The 19,642-nt window shown below is 39.2% G+C and overlaps 1 protein-coding gene across 1 annotated transcript; it reads right to left on the bottom strand.

The window, feature by feature from the left end:
* Nucleotides 1-3,463: 3,463 nt before the first annotated feature.
* LOC114566329 (carbonic anhydrase 4-like) lies at nucleotides 3,464-15,947 on the bottom strand. Its single transcript, XM_028594664.1, has 9 exons — nucleotides 15,763-15,947; nucleotides 13,277-13,354; nucleotides 11,740-11,784; nucleotides 7,721-7,885; nucleotides 7,485-7,630; nucleotides 5,428-5,520; nucleotides 5,258-5,324; nucleotides 5,000-5,163; nucleotides 3,464-3,712 (listed from the first exon to the last, which is right to left on the bottom strand). Exons 2-9 carry the CDS (start codon nucleotides 13,335-13,337, stop codon nucleotides 3,533-3,535), a joined length of 921 nt encoding a protein of 306 aa, XP_028450465.1. The 5' UTR covers nucleotides 13,338-13,354; nucleotides 15,763-15,947; the 3' UTR covers nucleotides 3,464-3,532.
* Between the last annotated feature and the right edge of the window lie 3,695 nt (nucleotides 15,948-19,642).

Genomic DNA, 19,642 nt, shown 5'->3' with positions numbered 1-19,642 from the left:
ACAGCTCCACCTAGTGGACAAATGGAGGGAAAGCACTGATGATTTTTCCTGTGGTAACATTCACCATCTTTCTTTACTTGGTAAAGTAACCAAATTGTTGCAGTCAATGTCTTCAGTTGGCTCTGTACTTCAGCAAACCGGTGTTACGTGAGAGTAAAGTCCTGTATTTAAGGGTGTTTGTCACCACATTAAAGGGGCGCTATGCAGTTTTTGCTTTTTGCTGGCAGGTTTCTCTATAGAGCTCCCCCTACAGCTTCGGAATAGATATTTGGCAGCTCCTATGTTTACTTGTGTCTGACTCCTTGCTCGGTCAGTCTGCCGTTTCCTCTTTCTCTGTTCCTCCGACAATGTTTTCCTAGCTTTCTGCTTCTTTTTTGCTGGCTCAGCCATGACGATAGTTTGAAAAACTCCATCGCTACCGTGTTAGCCGGTTCCTGAATGGGCATATGTGTGTAGTGCCGTGAAACAATTCGTTACATCGCGAGACCTGATATCACGCGATACTTCCTGACGCTGAGGCCGCTCACAGGCGCTAGGGGGAAGCGAGACGACCACCATTCAACCCGAAAAAATATAACCATTCCAATGACTCCAAAGCTGTTCAGTTAAGGTAAATTAAGCTAAAAAAAAATGCATAGTTCCCCTTTAAATTAAAATGTTTCTTTGATGTTTCATTTTCACCTTTCTGTCACAGGTTGTGTGAGGAGGGCTAAGAACAACATAAAAAGCATTATACACCCTGGACACCATCTGTTTAAAGTGATGGTTCAGAGTAATTTCAACCTAGGGTCCTTTGCACCATGACCTCGAGCCAAACACCCCCCCAGAAGCTTTTTTCACCTCGGTCAAACATTGGGAGAGTTAGAGTTATCAGCTGAATAGCTTAGTGCAGGCGCTAATGGATCCAACTGTGTATCTCGTAAGTTATCCCACTAATAATGCCCAAAATGATACCAAACTTCTACACAAGTACAAATAGTTTCTGTACTCATAAAACGATGGATTGGAAAGTTTGTAAGTACACCAGGAGTTTATTTACTTACTTGGCTGTTGGCTTCTGCTCTCTGCTGCTACCAGCAGTAAGACGAGCGCTTAGGGACGTCTACAAATTACAACACCGAAAAGAGATACAAACAACAAAAATATTTATTCCATTAGCGCCTGCACTAAGCTAACCAGCTGATAGCGCTAACTCTCCCAATGTTCGATCCAGGTGAAAAAAGCTTCTGTGGGGGTGTTTGGCTCGAGGTCATGGTGCAAAGGACCCTAGGGTGAAATTACTCCAAACCATCACTTTAAGCTCCTCCCATCAGGCAGGCGATTCAGATCAACTGACTGGCGCACACACACACACACACACACACACACACACACACACACACACACACACACACACACACGGTTTGGTACTAAAGGTGGGTGACTCTGATGGAGTGGACAGGTTGGAGATGTGTCTCGGACAGGGCACCACTAAAGGACTGAGCTGTGTGGAGGCAGCTGGGCGCTGCAGTGCTCTGGGCTGAAAATGTCTTGGAACAGAAGGGGTTTGTTCTGCAGGAAAACCTCCCCCGCTGAAACGCCTCCATCTCAGACATTCCCTTTCCTCTTCTACGCCTTTCAGACAGTCTCACAGTGCACCTCCGCTCCCAAACCGAGCCTCCCAAAGAGTAACAACTCCTCCTCATCTTCCCCCCTGCAGCCGAAACCAGAGCAGGTTGGGGTTACAACGGGGCGCTCAGCTTATCAGACCAAAACGAGCAGGACAGAGCCGAAGCGCGAGCCATGCTACACAACGCTTCTCTCAGCTGGAGGCTGTGGCGATGGCCTTCTTGAGCTGCTGGCTGCGGACATCGCGGGTGCGGGACTCCAGGAGCAGGTCGTGGCAGATGTTGCAGACCAACACCGGGTCATACAGCTGTTGGTCTGGGATGGGCAGCTTCAGATGACAACAGTCTTTACAGAACACATTGCCACAGTTCCTGTAGAAGGAGACCACACAGGAGGTTGTTAAAGCAGTGTGTATGTGTGTTAACTTACATCACTTTATAGAATTAACATTTTTCAACAGTGACATTACGGACTATATCTAATAGTTGCCTACATCTACTGTTGAAAACATGCTGTCCATCCCGTGTTTTTCACAGTGGTCTGTTATAAAGTTTTGTCCATTTTGGGACAACTGTCTCAGTTTTTCAGGGGAGTGTATAAATAATTATCTGGCTAACCAAGAGCCTTTTATTCTGAAACCATGGGCCTGACGCAAAGCTTGTTTTATTGCCTTAAAAATACAAATCAAAGTGTGTCTTTGAATCGCAGGCTGCTACTTTGGCAGAATAGTGCTGCAACAAAAGAGTGCCAGGATTAATGTGAATACAAAAAACTGCCAGAGTTTTGTCAAAAGTGTTGCTGTCTCACCACCTTGCAGAAGCTCTCCTCCTCCCTCTAAAACCAGGCTGTCACTTCCTTTACAAGCATTAGCATCTCTGCAGCTTCATCTTTGTCTCAGGTGTCAGTAGTAAGGCAAGACCTCACACCCCTCCCCCCTTTCCCAAACCAACTGCTGACTGAAGGCCTTTTTACAGTCGGCGCAGCCGACCTGACGCTCGCCAACGTGAGACGTCAAAATGACGTAGATCTCGCTGTTGCGCCAGGATTTTGACCAGAGGTCGTGCGCCACTCTATTTTTTTCAGCAGCGCACAACAAAGCAGAAACAGGAAGCACGGACAAGTTCAAGGGGAACCGGATGCCAGGACTCTCAGAGTGACTGCAAGTCTCTCTTGTAAACTGACTGTGTTAAGATGAGTTCTTTTATGGTGAATGAAAGGCTTGATCTGACGAAATCATCGAACGAAATCAAAACATTGATGTCAATGCTGCTGCCAGTTCTGCCGTTGTTTACCTTTTTCTTCTTCTTCTAGTCCATAGAAAGAGCAAACTCGGTAGCCTTTCCTCATTAGCGCCACCACCGTTCAGGGGAAGACTGCAACTTTTAAAAATAGCGATTTTGATGCTATCACAGTAGTGCCCCTAGCACTCCCATTCAAAAGGCCATTTGACCAAAAATGAGAATACGGTAAATCTTAAAAGTGGCGTTTCCGTCCTTATTATGCTTTTAAACTAAAGTTTGCCTCAGGTATATTCACAAAAAGACCCTAGGTTGCATTATGGCGAGAGTTATGCTTTAAGTATTGGCACTCATGGCGCAAACCATCAGCAACTCGCACTAACATCAAAAGTGTGTGCTGGTGCTAATAGGATGACACAGTGAAAATGAAGGAATGACTAAGGTATCTGGTGCTTCACTACACATGCATGAATGCTAATCGAACACTTACAGCACCTTTCATAGGGTGTTCCTTTACACCTTGGTTATTTGTCTTGTAAGACCAGGTGAGTCATGCCTGCACCAGGACGTGGTGGATCATCTTAGCAACAATGCGATGAAGAGATTACAAACCAGGGTTGAGCTGAGGAGTCAAACTGAATTTATTGTGTTCATGGATGTCGCAGTGCAGCACAGGATGCCTTGCTCTAGTTGGGTTGGGACAGTCCCAAGGCCGTGGCGATGGCAGCCAGGAGAAGGGCAGAACTGACCAGGATCACTGCGCCTCCCGACCGGAACACCTTCCGACCATTCAGGGGCTGAACCGGCCTAAAGTTCCCCACCATTGGCGTTTCATCTTCGATCGTAACCTGAGAGAACGCCGTTAGCTGGAGGAACAGAGGGTAAATGTTAGGCCCCAGCTTGTGGAAAGAGATCATCAAGGTGTGTTATTTGACCGAGTCCGTAAATGCTGTTTTTTTCAGGAAAGTAACTAAGTACATTTACTCATAAACTGAACTTGAGTATGGCGGTGGAATTCCCAGAACACACCATGCTGTTGGTAAGAAGGTAAAAACTTGTGTAACATAAAGGTCACTCCCAGGTCACATGTTAGGGGGCTGTGTAGTTCTATTTGCCTGTACTCTATCACTAAGCCTGTCCTGTGGTCAAGTATGAATTTATGTGTGTCTCTAGAAGTTGAGCGAGTCTACACAGCTGCCTGATAAGGGAATGTTGTGTTCTGGGACCGTCCCTTTTGAAAGGCCAATGGAAACAGGCTAAAGGGCTCCAAACACACCATCCCAACAAACACCCAAACTTGACATGTGCTCAGCACTCATTACAGTAAATTCCTCTTGGAAGTCCAGAGTTGGGATGGCAGGAAGCGCCCCCAGCTCACCAGGTATGGATCGCAGCATTAAGTCCTAACAGCAGTGGCCAGGGTTCGATTCGGTTCGAGTTGGCATGGCCCACTGTGACAATACATCGGGAACGGTAAGGAGTAATGCTTAATCCTAGTTCTCCTTCATCGAGATTTCTTTAAATGCTTCTGGGAGAAGTCATCAAGGTCTCATGAACCTTTTTCACATATGCAGAGTCTAGCTGCTCATACTAACAAATACAATGCTGACGTACTTGAGAATTTTCATTTTACCCTACTTAAGATGTTTGCTCCTCTACATTTCTGAGGGAAATACTTTTTACTACATTTATCTGACCGCTATCATTTCTTGACAGATTGAGAATTGACATAAGAAAACATATAAATGCTTATAAAATACAATACATTGTTTAAGATTGAACAAGTGGTTCCATCAGTTGACAGAACAAGGTATAGACAACTAGCAAAAGTTTTAGAACTGTATAAAGAACTTTGTGATTTCTTCCTCAATACTTCATTATTTAATCAAATCTGTATTTTTAGATTGTTGTAACTTGTATCAGTACTTTTCAAGAAGTCCTCAGCAACGGTAGAGGGCGCCGTCACTATAAACATAAATATGAGTTGTAATTGCTGCTTGAACAACGTTTTTCAGGGGAGATCAGTCTTATACTTTACTGTTCAAGCAAATGTTTTAATAAATGTAAGAAAATGTACCTTATAACTAAAAAACAAACAGTATATAACAAAAATGCACTTGCATTCCTTTACATTTCTGGTATTTTATACTAACCTGATCCATGCTCAGAGGGATGGTATTCTTAAACACAGTCCAAATTACAGCCTCATTGCACCCTGGGGTGGTCAGAGAGCCCTTGTAGCGGTAGAAGCTAGTCAGATTCTTCTCATGTGGGATTAGTTGTTCCAGGGAGATGGACTCCAGAGGAGCTTCGCTATCTGAAAACAGAAAAGCCACAGATGAAATGTTACCAACACACACTGTGCAGCCATGTCTTTAGTTGCTTATATTGAACTTACATGTAGTACTTACCTATAGCTGTGATGCCTGGCAGAGCGCTGATGAGGGGGTCATACCTTTCGTTTGCCGTATTGGACGTCTGAGAATGGAAATATACACAATATACACATTTCAGCACTGTGTCTAAGGTCCCTTCTGTAATAGCCATTTGTTTTCAACAATACAAGATTCAAAATGGTTACCTCAAAGAGGAACCCAAGGACTGCAACTCCCTCTGGGTCTGATAGAGCTGTTTCCAGATCATCGTAATCTTTCTTCACGTGAATGATGTGCAGCTGTTGAGACAATATTACCGATGTTACCACTTTTTTTGACAACGGCATTTTTTACAGTGTGTGTGTTGAATTGTAGATGGGACCAATAAAAAGTAACAATGTTATCAGTTTACAGAAGTTGCACCATTTGTAGATTTCATACTCTAACAATAGAACCCCTAACATATCAGTTCAAGTGAATCAGCTCTTTATCAAAAACTTGATTAATAAAAAAAAAACTTTCCTAATAGTCCAGGGGATTGTGCCAAATTTGAGGTGATAAGTTTACTTTTTTTTTTAAAAGCATGGAATTTAGTAAACTTGTACAGTTTAGCACCCTCAACATTTTCAGAAACGGAACCCTCGCAAAAAACGCCTCATTGTGGCCTTTTTACTTTCCGCCATAACTAAATAAAGACTTTTGCATCATATCTCCAATAGGGGTGAAAAATCGATACAGCATAGTATCACAATATTTTCTGTGGCAATACTGTATCGATACACAGACGCCAAGTATCGATCTTTTATTATATATGTGTTGGTCAGTTTGTCTGCTTGACAATCTGATTTTGCAGCAATACAATTGAAGTGAGATGAACAAACAGAGACATGTATCTTTGTAAATAAAACAGATGTTGATAAAGTTTCCTTTTGGGGACATAATTTGAAATTGGGAAAAATTTGAAGTTGGAAAAAAGTTAATGAATTGCAATATATCGCAGAATATTGCAATATGTTTAAAATCGCAATAATATCGTATCGTTACATAAGTATCGTGATGATATCGTATCGTGAAGCCTCTGGTGATTCACAACCCTAATCTCCAAACATGATAACACAGAATAGGTGATGTCTACCCCTATGTTTCGATGGTCAAAGATTACAATGATACCATATACAACATAATAAACTGTTCAGGTGAATAGTTAAAGATGAATTTGGTGATACTGAAGAAGGAAATCATAGTATCTGAGAACCTAGGCTAACGTAATAATATCATGTCTGTTGCATGCATGTTGTGTAGAGTTTTAAAGCCTGACGATACAGTGACTGCAAAGAGTAGAACAATAAAGACACAGAGCGCAATTAAGCCCCACTGACACCGGAGGGGAAAAACAATTCATCACTCTCAACTGACTGAGTGAATGGGCCTCCTTGTCAATTCTGTCTGCTAGCAAACAACAAACACAAAGACTGAGGGATCCATTATTTGGTTAAGGTGGAAAGTTAAATGGCCGCCTCAAGGCGTTTTTGCAATGACTCCATTATTGAACAGGTATACCAAATTCCTTCTTTTTTTTATAAAAAATTGAAAATAATTTTCACATTTCACCTGGACTTTAATCAACAACTATTTTGATTATATGATATATATATTCTTTTTTTTTTTCTTTTTACATACACTACTACTACTACTACAATCATAAATTAGTCACAGAATGAATCAGAGTAACCAGAAAATTAAATGCCAAATCAGTATTTCTGACCATTTAAAGGATGAGTCTGGTGATATTACATATTGTCAATAATAAATTCATCCTACTAACAAATCTGTGTATCCAAAGCCTGGTATATCTTATCCACTGTGCGATAGAACTCCACTGTTAAAATAAGAAGTTTTTGAGCCACATCATCACACTGGGTGACACGATACTTTACTACGATGAACAACGCCACTGTGGTTTATTTTGAGTCAACACTACATACACCATCCTTCTGCCGTAAATGCTTACTAGCACATCAAACCTGTGGCCGAAAATAGTTACCAACAAATACGCTATTTAAAAAAACTGTATATTCACATTCAAATTTGAAAAGTTTAGTTTTAGAGAAAATCTGCATTTTTATGATCATATTTCACATTGTTGGTCTGTTTTACTCCTGAGTTTCCAGCTATGTGTGAGCAAACCTTTAACAGTTAATCACATCAGTTAATAACTTGACTAAAGACAGGATGTGTGTGTTGTACAGTAAGGTTATGGTACCTCCATGGGATACCGCTCTCCATTGATGGTATGTTCGGAACCGGGCCCTTCGCTGTTGCCCCAGTGCATGTGGAACTGCAAAGCCTTGTAGGTGGTCGGGAGGCCTCCACCTGAGATGGTGCTGAAGGTAGGAATTCCAACCTTAACTGTAGTGGACATACGTCGAGAATAAAGACATCACGCAACGGCTTCACAGCACTGAGGGCTATCTTATGTTTAATGGAAAAAATGCTCACCTGAGTAGCCGATGTTCGTTATTGTGTCACTGAAGACCTCCTGGTACTTGGTAAAGATGAAAGGAGTCAGTCGTTCGTCTTTCAAAGTCTTTCTGGTGACGATGTTGATGGGTGACTGGGATTTTCCAACACAGTCGCTGTAGGTCTCGCCCCACTTGACTGGTGCTAAAACAAGAAAAACACTCAAGTTAAAGGGCAACTATTATATAGCATGTTCAGGATTAGACTTGCATTTTGTGTTTATACTAGAACATGTTTACATGTTTTAATGTTTAAACAAACACTTTATTATTCTCATACTGCCCATGGCTGCTGCACCAGTATTCACTCTCTGTATGAGACGCTCTGTAGGAGCGCCTGTCTCTTTAAACCCTCCTCTCAAAATAGCCCAGTCTGCCCTGATTGGCCAGCATGCTTCCTGGACACTCCGGAGCCTCCACTCCGTGTTTCACTAGTTGAAGCTGGAGCTACTGCAACAGAGTATAAGCAGGACTTCGTACTGTGAAAAATCACCAATAAAGACTTCTAAATCAAATATTACACACCCAGACATGTCCCAGCATTAAAGTGAAAAGAATTTGGGGAGAAATTACCAGTATTGGCCAAGATTACAGCTATGTTGCGTTAGCATGTAGCTGCTTAAAAGTAAGCAGTATTCTAACGTTAGATTGTAGTGGAAAGAAGCAGCACTTTCTACGTCAAAAATCACAGATAAAGGCTTCTGAACCAAACCGGACATGTTTCAGCAGTAATGCAACCTGGAATTGGGGAGAATTTGACAACATTGGCAGCCCAGATGACATAGTATGCTAACATCAGATTGTAGTGGAACAAAGCAGCAAATAAAGGCTTTTAAAACCAAATACTACATAAACAGAAAATGTTTCAGGAGTAATGTGACCCGGAATTGGGGAGAATTTAACAACACTGACAGCCAAGATGAAATATTTTACTGCCGTTAGCATGTAGCTACATGTGACAATGTTAACACCGCAGTGGCTCAAAAAAATAAAAATAAAATAACACTCCAGTCCTGCCTACTTGGAGCAGATGACCAATTATAGCAGGCCAGCTTAGAGTTGCGTGAGACTTAGCCTACAGTAGAAAAAACTGTTGAAACCGGAGCATTCAGAATAGTTGGAAATCTTAACGTTTTAGCTCACAGGGATTTGTCTAAAATATGTTCACCTCACTATTTGTCATTTAGTTTTGGCCACGTTTAACATGAAAATCCAACATTATAACATTGTAGATATGACAGAAAACACGGAAAAGAATAATATGTCCCCTTTAAACAAGTTGGAGTGTTTTAGAGTGGGTTACAGCACTGAGACAGTGCTTCTCAGGCAGAGGTGTCAAGTAACGAAGTACAAACACTTTGTTACCTTACTTAAGTAGAAATTTTGGGTATCTAAAGTTTACTGGAGTAATTATTTTACAGCACACTTTTTACTTCTACTCCTTACATTTCCACGCAATTATCTGTACTTTCTACTCCTTACATTTTAAAAATAGCCTCGTTACTCCTATTTCAATTCGGCTTGTTTTCATTCCGGCTTGTCATCGTTCAAAAAAACACGCAAAAAAAAAAACTAACCAGATAAATCGCGGCATCCGGAGAGAGTGAATTTGATTGTAGTTGGATGAGAAATATAAACATATACCATTAACGACCGCTATCTACCGGACTGAATAGCAACGCAGATTTTGGTGCCTTATTTAGGTGCAACTTAAATGCCTCCAAAAACGGACGTTAGAGGCAACTGAAACATCGCCGCATGGGACGCTAGTTAACACTACACTTGGCAGCAGGTAACGTTAGCCTACCGTTAGTTAGCAGCTAAACACGGTTAAAATGCTGACAGCTAAACGGTGTAAAAGTGTGTCTGTATTTCACTGTAGAGGATTCTAACACCAGACTGTAGCTGCCTTTGTCTGAAAAACACAGAAGAAATGTGTCACCTTTTTCAGCCCTTCTGAGTTTGCAGGTATGATTTTAATATAACATTATAGTCATTATGGCCTTTAGAAAATATGTATTTTTATGGAGGTGGGGTAGTGCACTATAAGCCCCTGTGGGGCGGGCTAAGCTTTTGTCCTTTTTGGCATGTTTTCCCCCTTACACTACTTTTACTTTTATACTTTAAGTAGTTTTGAAATCAGTACTTTTACACTTTTACTTGAGTAAAAAGCTTGAGTTGATACTTCAACTTCTACAGAAGTCTTTTCAAACCCTAGTATCTATACTTGTACTTGAGTAATGAATGTGAATACTTTTGACACCTCTGTTCTCAGGTGGCCAAACATGTTTGATTGCTTTTCAATCTTCCTGCTGCTTTTTATACAGCTGACTCCTTGATATTAACTGAATGTCTTAAGCATTGGGAAGGCATATATCGGGTAAGGTTTTAGATGCCTTTGGGGAACTGTAAATCCTCCATTAATGGAGTACCAATCAATATGTCCTCATAGATCAAATATTTCAAAAGCATCATATCAAGTTTAATTTTTATGCAGACGGTTCTCAGATCTTCTCCTTCAATTCCAGTAATATTGTGCAAATGAGCAAACTACAGATTAAGATTTTATTGATCCCAACAAGTACAAATAATTTGCAACTTACCCAGTACAGCTTCAAATCTCCCAGGCAAGGAAAGTATATGTCAGAGGCCACAGATCAACTTTCATTAAGGCAGTTGTTTGTTGTATTACACATTTTCTGAAACGTTGTGTTTAAATATGCAAAGGAGGCATTATCTTATTCAATATATGCATCCTATTGCATAGAGATGGTCCGATACTGCCTAAAACGCTGGTATTGGTATCGGGAAGTACTGGAGTTTATGCACCAATCCGATACCACGTAATAAAGCCCTAAAGAAAATCTACGTTAAAGTAGTTTATTTTTGTTCTTTTTCCGTTATAACTGACTGTCAAACTGGATAATAAAAGAAAGTTCTGTGGCGTTCATTGTTTGTTTGTTTGTGTTTTACAAAGAGTCTAACCTGAGCCAGACCGACAACAAAGATAGAAATAATATCACATCCATACAGGGATAGTAGTATACAATTGTTAAAACATAATAAAATATATGACACACTCGGATTGGTACTCGGTATCGGCCGATACGCAAGTTCAGGTATCGGAATCGGTATCGGGAAGCAAAAAATGGTATCGGGCCATCTCTACTTTGGCATGACTCTTTGCGGAGAAACTCAGATTTACAGATCTGTCGATTAAATTAACTAATCGATTAGTCGATACAATTGAATGAGTGTTAGTCGACTAAGAATTTCTTCAATCGAACACAGCCTTAAATATAATAGGATAATTTAACTTATTATATCTTATTATATATATTATTATATATATCTAACTTATTGACTAGCTCTTTTCTTACTCTTACTTTTACCTAGAATCTGACTGTGAGCAACTGCAACTGAACAATTTCCCTGAGGGGATCAATCAAGTATTCTGATTCTGATATTCCTGTTTGAGTCAGTATTCAGCTGGTTCAGATGCTGGTTACATCATTAAAACTACTCACAAGATCCAACAGAAGGTTGCATATTATCCCAATTTTAGCATCTCTACATTGGTTGCCTGTACATTTTACAGTAAATGTAAAGGTTTAAATAATCACCTACAGTGTAAGTAATATATGTATGTATAGGATTGGCTCCTCGCTATATTTCGGACTATCTAACCTCACATGAGCCAGGTGCAGTCTGGGATCTCTTGGAGATCTCTAAATGATTCCCAAGTCAAGGCTGAAAACCAGAGGAGCCTTTGCACTTAGGGCCCCTCAACTTTGGAACGACCTGCAATATAGCTGCAACCTCTTCATTTAAATCTCTTTATTGAGATAAATTGCTCATTATTTTAACCTTATTGCTTATAGTTTATTGCACTTTACATCTGTTGGTTTTACGTCCTATGTATGTTCTTTTAAAAAAAGTACCATATAAATAAAGTAATTATTGTAACCAAACAATGTTACACTTTTTGTATTTACTTACTATTGCACATATTATCGCAGGTGAACTGGGACTGATAGCACCAATCTGAAACACAGAAAATGAAAAAACATTTGTCAAGGTAAAAAGCTTTCCAACTCCATCTTGAGATTTGATGTTAGCAACAAGCAAACAATGTAAAGATTACAACAAACACACACACACACACACACACACACACACACACACACACACACTCAACCTCTGGGTGACACAAACAAGGTCAGCCTATTGTGAGGGCAAAATGGGATGTTTCTTCTCAACGTATACACTGACAAATGTCCAACTAGATTGAACTAGATGTATTTACAAATGTGTCCTTTTATTAATAGTTTTTTTCCTTACTGCAAACAGTGAATTGTTCTCCTGTTAGTTGAAGTCAGCTGCTATTCCCAGCAATACAAAACTCCCTGATATGCAGGGAATTGTCTTGCTATTTATAAAAAAGTTGCCATTTGTGCTTTATCTTTCTGTGCTATGAGGATAAAAAGAACAATCTTTTTCATTTTCCATCATTCACTGTACTGGTCGCAGTAAATAAAGAGATGCTCATTTCTTGGATTTAAGATTCCTATTCTTGTTCCAGGATGTTTATGTCTGTGAGAGATCACTGCAGAGGAAAGAAATCTTACAACTCAGCAATGTCTAATTACTCTGTGACTACCGCCTGGGTGCACCTTTACTAGATGGTCTTGACAGCATGGGCGGTAGGTGTGAAAATGTGTCCTATGAAATCTGCAAATGTAGTTGGAATTCATTAGAAAAACATCAGGGGAGCGATTGTGTCATTTTCTTACAAATGTGCGCATTTGTTAATCAATGACTAATAATGGATCGCACAGACCAAAAGGCTTCGTCACTTCAGTCACCAGTCAGTGCTAATTTTAATTAGAGTCTTGGTGCCAAACTTCAGGGCTCTTTTTCTGTGAAATTAACCACTCCGAACCACTCAGATACAGGATCATGTCCTTGAACAGGGAGCTCAGTTGTTGATGAGCATGTGGGACACACGGAGGAAAGCCTGGTATCACATCAGTGTGATGGACAGCCCAGAGAGGGGTGTGAGTGTGTGTATGGAGAGCGTCAGACAGGCGGTTTTGGTGTGGGGGAACCTCTTTTTCATCTGGGGAGCCGTGGCTTTTTGGTGACAAGTTTCTTTTCTCTACAGAACATCTTTCTGAATCTATTTTTGGATTTCTGTTATTTTTAGTTTTTTTAGTATCAACTTTCTAATTGAATAAAGTGACTGGTAAGGTTGGAAAAACTGGTAAAAAAAAAAAGCAATTTCACCCCGCTCATTGAGCAGCTTTCTGATGTATTCATTGCCCTTAGTGTTTTCCAGTGTTACTAGGAATTAAATAGCTCACATTAATTACAATATTATCAATCTATAACTTGCATGATTGTATGTAAAACAGCAGCAATATAAGAAACACATTAAAACACAGGCTGAAAGGACCTGTACAGTTGCAAGAGAAATCTAAATAAAACATCCAGTTTGTTCAACATATTTTCCAGCCATGAATGAAAGCAGACTCACCTAATCCTGTGCAGATGGTCCAAAAGGATGCCAGGAGAACGGGCAGGATTAGCTGCTGCATTTTGGAGCTGACTCGACCTGGGGAAGACAACACAATGACGTGTTTTTTTCCAATATGATCGTATCCTGCAGGGGGTCTTATGCTTATCTATCACCATATCTTTGGTCCATAGCGTGATATATTAATCACATACAACGGCTATGATTCAAATTAGCACAACAAAGTGTCAGTCCTCTCTGAGAAAATATTAATTAGTCGAACAAACTGACAGCTAACGGGCATTCAGTGGGCAAACTGTGGGCACATTGGGCATAGCTTACAGGTGTCTCAAGTTTCTCGCATTCACCGTGAGACGCATTTCAACCAGTTCACACGGTCACACCTTAGTATTTCTCACGCTGATGAATGTACAAAGACACGGAAAGGGATAATTGACAGGCATCAGATTTAAAGTTAAGAAAAGGTCACTATTGGCTGGTCTGTCATCCTCCACTTCCCCAATCCCTCTTTTTTTCACATTGTTTCTGAACAATTACCATTACAATTATTATTTAGCTTTTTCAAGAAACTTCGGACACTCAGCTGCTGTTTCGGTTTGCAATGATAGGCTACTGTATGTGCGCACCGCCGCTGCAGAATTATGAGCTTGATTCACACCATCATTAATATTCTCAGAGGAGTCAGAGGGTCTGCTCTCGTATTTCAACAGTCAACTGGTTTCAACGCAAAAAAAGAAACAAACGGAACACTATGGAGCGGATCTCCGCGGCGCATTCACGCACCACTATCATGCTGCCCTCACGCCTGGTGTAATCAGTGGACAACACAAGCATTAAGTGGAGCAGCCACTGGTGTACTTTAAAAAGTGAATGAAATATTCATGGCACCACCAGCTACTACTACTGTTGCTCTGTGTGCATATATTTTGATACATTTGTATTTAATCTACATAAAACAATTAATTTTTTTTACCAATTCTATTTACCAATTGTTATAATTTCTACTTCTAGTCCACCATGAACAATAATAAAAATGTAACTGCTAGCAAAGACAGAGAATTAGACTTTGGAAGTGTGCAGGAGTGCTAATAAATCAGGTCTAACGTTAATGATTCTATTAAAAAAAGGAGTAGCTAGGCATTGAAATAGCTACAGACTGTGGGCTAAAACACACAATAAACCTAATCCTCCCTTACAATAATTCACCACATTTATGATCGGCAAGACAAACTCATTAAAATATGCAATAATTAAGATCAGTGTACATGATGGAATAGTGAGTGACATTAAATGTGCCCCCGGACCCCCTAAAGCTAGATGTAACTTATAGCTACTCCTTCTTACTCCAAACATTTGACACACCTCTATGGGTATTAACCATAGACAGTTAAATAATTATTAAAATTAGCATTGCACCCATGGAGTGCAGGCAGATTTAAAAGATTGTTATTGTTTAAAACTACCAGTCCGTTGGCTGGTCTTCAGTAGCAAGTACCGTTCGGCTAAAGTTATTCGAATATTTTAAAAATTCAGCCAACTGAACTCAGTTGGAACCATAGCTACGTCAAACAATACAAAATATAATATGAAAATCACAAGCTCAAATAATAACAATATTTCAAACATTAGCTACGTCAAATCACAATTTCTTATATCATACATAACATTATACACACACATACAATACAATATACACACAATCTTTTAAATCATAAATCCCAGATCATCAAAATTAACTGTCACACTATTTGTAGCTAGTTGCTATGGCAACAATTAACAGATGCCCATAACGTTAGCTAGCTAGCTATGTAGCTTATCTCAACGATCCAACCAATAATCACTGATATTATTACAATTTGGCATCTATAAACAAATAAACAATAACCGCAAACAGTCATAATCCCTAGGATCTAATATTGGCAAACAAGTTGTAATATATACAAATTAGAAGAAAAAAAAGAGCCCATATCCCCGGAACTAGTTAGCTAGCTAGTTAATGGCCTAACTTACAGAAACTTAGCTAGCGGATAGCTAGCTAACGTTCCTAATTTAACAAAGCACAATAATAATTTAAACACAACAATTTAGACAAACTAATGTTACATTAGCTACTAATAACATGTTAGCTACATTTAAAGTTCCCAACCTTAAAGATAATTAAAAAAAACTGTGTTGGCTGGTCTTAACTGACGTTGGAAGTTGGTCCAACTGCTCAATATCTTGAAAAAAAGCAAATATTACTTTGTATTAGCTATTAGCTAGCTAGCTATCTACATTATTAAAAAGTCAAGTCCTTTCCTTTCCAGTCATTGGTCTTAAATCTAAGTCAAGTATCACTTTGAATAACAAGTCAAAATCAAGTCGAGTTCATCATTGTAAGTCAAGCAAGGGTAGCTAAAGTCGTCAAATTTGCGAGATTCTGACTCGAGTCATGTCGTGCTAGTCTCCACCTTTGCTCCATTAATAAAAAAAAACAGCAATTTTACCTTGCAGAAAACAGGCGTTGCTCTTCTACCGCTGCCTCGAATGTTTAGCTAGTTGTTTCTCTACTGCTGTCTCGACCAGTTAGCTGTTGTGTCCCTTTCAAAAAAAAAACTATTTTGTGCTACAAGTCTGTTAGTTGCCAGTGAAGACTATGCTAACATATCCTGCGTTCCATTAGATATCTATGTGCGTATCATAGCAACCGCAATATTATTACTATTTGTATTTATTATTAAAATCAATATATCTATGTGAGTTCCAGAGCAACGGCAATATTATTATTATTATTTGTATTTATTATTAAAATCCATTTTAATTGGAATGTGAATATATAACGTTCATATTGTCTTGATGACCCACTTCAGTCTGTGATAGCCTATGCTGTGATTACATGTACCGTTAGAAAGGGCATTGTTCGGCCCGAGGCAATCACAACATAGTGGCGAAAATTGAGATAGCCTAACTGTGCCAAATCATTATTGTGTTTTTCTTTTTTTTTGTCTGTTTGATAAACTTTTTCTTATCTGCTGTGTAAATAGCCTATACAAGCTTATAAAGGCCTTCATTGATTGGGATTGCATTGTAACCCATGCTGGGGGATGCAGCCTTTAAAACATAGGTCTACCTGCTCTAATTTGAGCTGCTCAGAAAAAAACAGGATTTGTAGTATACCACTGTCATATGGCGAGTAGGCCTATAGCCTAACAAGGAAGTTTATTGATCCAAATCAAATGTGAAGAGGTTTTCTTTAACCATTAAAAAAAGGAAGACGGTGGGGAGAGTGAGATTGACTGGAAGAGGTACAGAACTTTTGGTCAAATTGTAATTTTTAGAATGTTGTTATGTCCAATCAAGGGTATGGATAGTTTTGTCCACCTAATAACATAAGATCTTAAAGTTATAATTTAGAAGGGAGATTACCAGCCTTTTCACCTTGCCTTAATCTCATCAAACCCGTTTTGTTGCATTCTTTGTAGATAAAACGTAGCTCTCTTTGTAGATAAAACATAGCTCTCAGTTTATGGAGCTCTGAATGCAAAGATCTGATTTGCTGAAAGTGCTGGTCTCCTTGCAGTACAACAAAGTACAGCCTTGGGTTACCCTCGATAGAACAGCTCCACCTAGTGGACAAAGGGAGGGAAAGCATTGGTGATTTTTTCCTGTGGTGACATTCACCATCTTTTTTTACTTGGTAAAGTAACCAAATTGCTGCAGTCAATGTCTTAAATATTGCTCTGTACTTCAGCAAACTGGTTTTAAGTGATAGTAAGGTCCTGCATTTGCAGCCACATTCAATATTTCTTTTATTTTCACCTTTCTGTCACCCTGGGGACATCATAAAAAGCATTATACACACTGGACACCCTCTGCTTTAGCTCCTCCCATCAGGCAGGTGATTCAGATATCAATAAAAAACAATAATTCAAAGCTTTGGCACTACTGAACTAACAAGACAGATGTTCTGCCATCACTGGAGCACAGGCAATATTTAATTACTATTCACTCCAAGACACTGATTATATGCAGTTTTCATAGTATCGGGATTCCGCAACATATCAACTTTCTAATTGAATAAAGTGAGTGGCACGGTTGGGAATAAACTGGTAACAAAGCAACTTCACCCTGCTCGTCTTATCATTAGAAGATTTCTAAAGTATTCATTCCCATTTATGTTTGGTATTCAGTGTTAATATGAATTAAATAGCTTACATGAATTCAGATATTAACAATATATCACTCTATGTATGTAAAGCAGCAGACATGAAGGAAATTCATATTAAATCACAGGCTGAAAGTCTGCAGAAAAAAAAATAAAGATTTCATTTTCCTGGTAATATCAGAGGATGGAGATATTAATTTAAAACTTAAATTAACCTTGACTGTTTCCGAATATTTTGGACCTGTACTGTGGCAAGAGAAATCTAAATAACATATTTGACATATATTCTAGGCATGAATAAAAGCAGACTCACCTCCTGATCCTGTGCAGATGGTCCAAAAGGATGCCAGGAGAACGGACAGGATTAGCTGCTGCATTTTGGAGCTGACTCGACCTGGGGAAGACAACACAATGACTTGTTTTTTCCAATGTGATCGCATTCTTGCAGGGGTTCTTATACTTATCTATCACCATACCCTGACAGGAAAGAAAGAGTGGCCCCTCCTCCTTCAGGCATGCTTCTAATAAAACTCTCCACTGAGAAGAGCTCCAATGAGGGGGCCCATCCATGGGCTCCTTGTGTGCAGGGAACACTTCCTGGTGATTTGAGAGGTATCTGATAATCAGATGGAGTTAATCACCATCACAATTATTGCTCCACAGGTAACTTAATGTCACCCTCAGAGGATTAACTGTGTAAAAAGAGGAATATTAGGCTCTAAATAACCTATTCCTCTTGAAAACTCCTTATATATCAGTACCATATTTCATATATTCAGCTTGTTCCAGATCTCTATTAAAGATTAAAAATGACTCCTTTACAATGAAAAGTCCTGCATTCAAAGTATTAGCAACAAAATGTACTTATAGTTTCAAAAATATTTCAAACAGAATGGCCCCTGTCAGTGTCATATTATTTTTGTTTTTATTATTATTTTACTGTATCATTATTATTTATATGATGATATGTAATGTTGTACTTGGTGAGAGTGGGGGCTAATAATAACTATATAATAATGCATCATATTTTATAAACAGGTTAGTTCATGCTTTTTTTTTTACTCTGACACACATTGAAAAGCACAGTTGTGATGCAACCTGAGTGCAAAAGTTCACAAAGGGAAAGTTGATTACAAAATGTTCATATTAAAGCCGATACCTTATGTTTTTTTACAAGATTAATGTAACGCAGTAAAAAGTACAAAACTCCCTCTGATATGTAGAGGTATGAAGTATATTATTAAATAGAAATGCTCCAGCACAAGTACCCCAAATTGTACATAGATACTTTCATTGAAAAATGTACTTAGTTACTTTCCACCACTGTTTTTCATACACATTTTCCCGAAACATACTTAGTATCTTATTGGTGACACACTCACACACACACACACACACACACACACACACACACACACACACACACACACACACACACACACACACACTTTCTAAAAGAGGATATCAGGTAAAATCTTTAAAAAGGTTTATTTTCCAGCCCAGTTCACCCTATCCATAACACCTGTCCAGTTAGTGCAACGCTTTGCAAAAACTCTCAACATCTCTCTTCAACTTTTCGACAGAAAAGTTAAAGCTGTCACCTTTATTTTTATTCACTGAGTGGAAACCCCGCAGTTTGAATTATTGATCATGCTGAGTGAGTAAAGTGATGTATGTGTTGATGTCAAACCACCTCCATGCAGTGTTCCTGTGGTCACATTGGTTCCAACCTCCTAGATAGTACTTTACATAAGATCTGAAGTCATTATTAAAAAGGGAGATCGGCCTGTAAGATCCACATTGAGTTGATGTTTTTCTGGGTTTTAATAGCAGTGTAATTATTGCAGTGTTGAGTGAGGGAGGAAGGGAGTCACTATGAAACGATTGTTGGTACATCAAGCAGAGGTGGTATACGTTTAGTTTAAAAAATCTTGTATATTTCTACTGGAATCCCATCAGGTCAGGTAGATTTCCCCCAGTCCTTTCAGGCTGATTATAGCATCAGACCCAAGGTTAAGCTCTAATGATTCTCCATTCAGGGGGGTAAATTCTAATAAATGCAGAAATTCCTTTTGTTTATGCAGAGCTGAAGTCATGGTAGAAGCCTAGAAAAGTGCTATTTCTCTGTTTTAGGGCCGAGGTTATCACCCCATCTGTTTGAATTGAGTTTATTGCCTCCTCTGCCTGCATCTGTTTAATGCACCAAACTAGTTTACCAGCTT

The sequence above is a fragment of the Perca flavescens genome, chromosome 13, assembly GCF_004354835.1.
Source record: "Perca flavescens isolate YP-PL-M2 chromosome 13, PFLA_1.0, whole genome shotgun sequence".
Lineage (NCBI taxonomy): Eukaryota > Metazoa > Chordata > Actinopteri > Perciformes > Percidae > Perca > Perca flavescens.
This window is presented reverse-complemented; position numbering and strand designations above follow the sequence as displayed.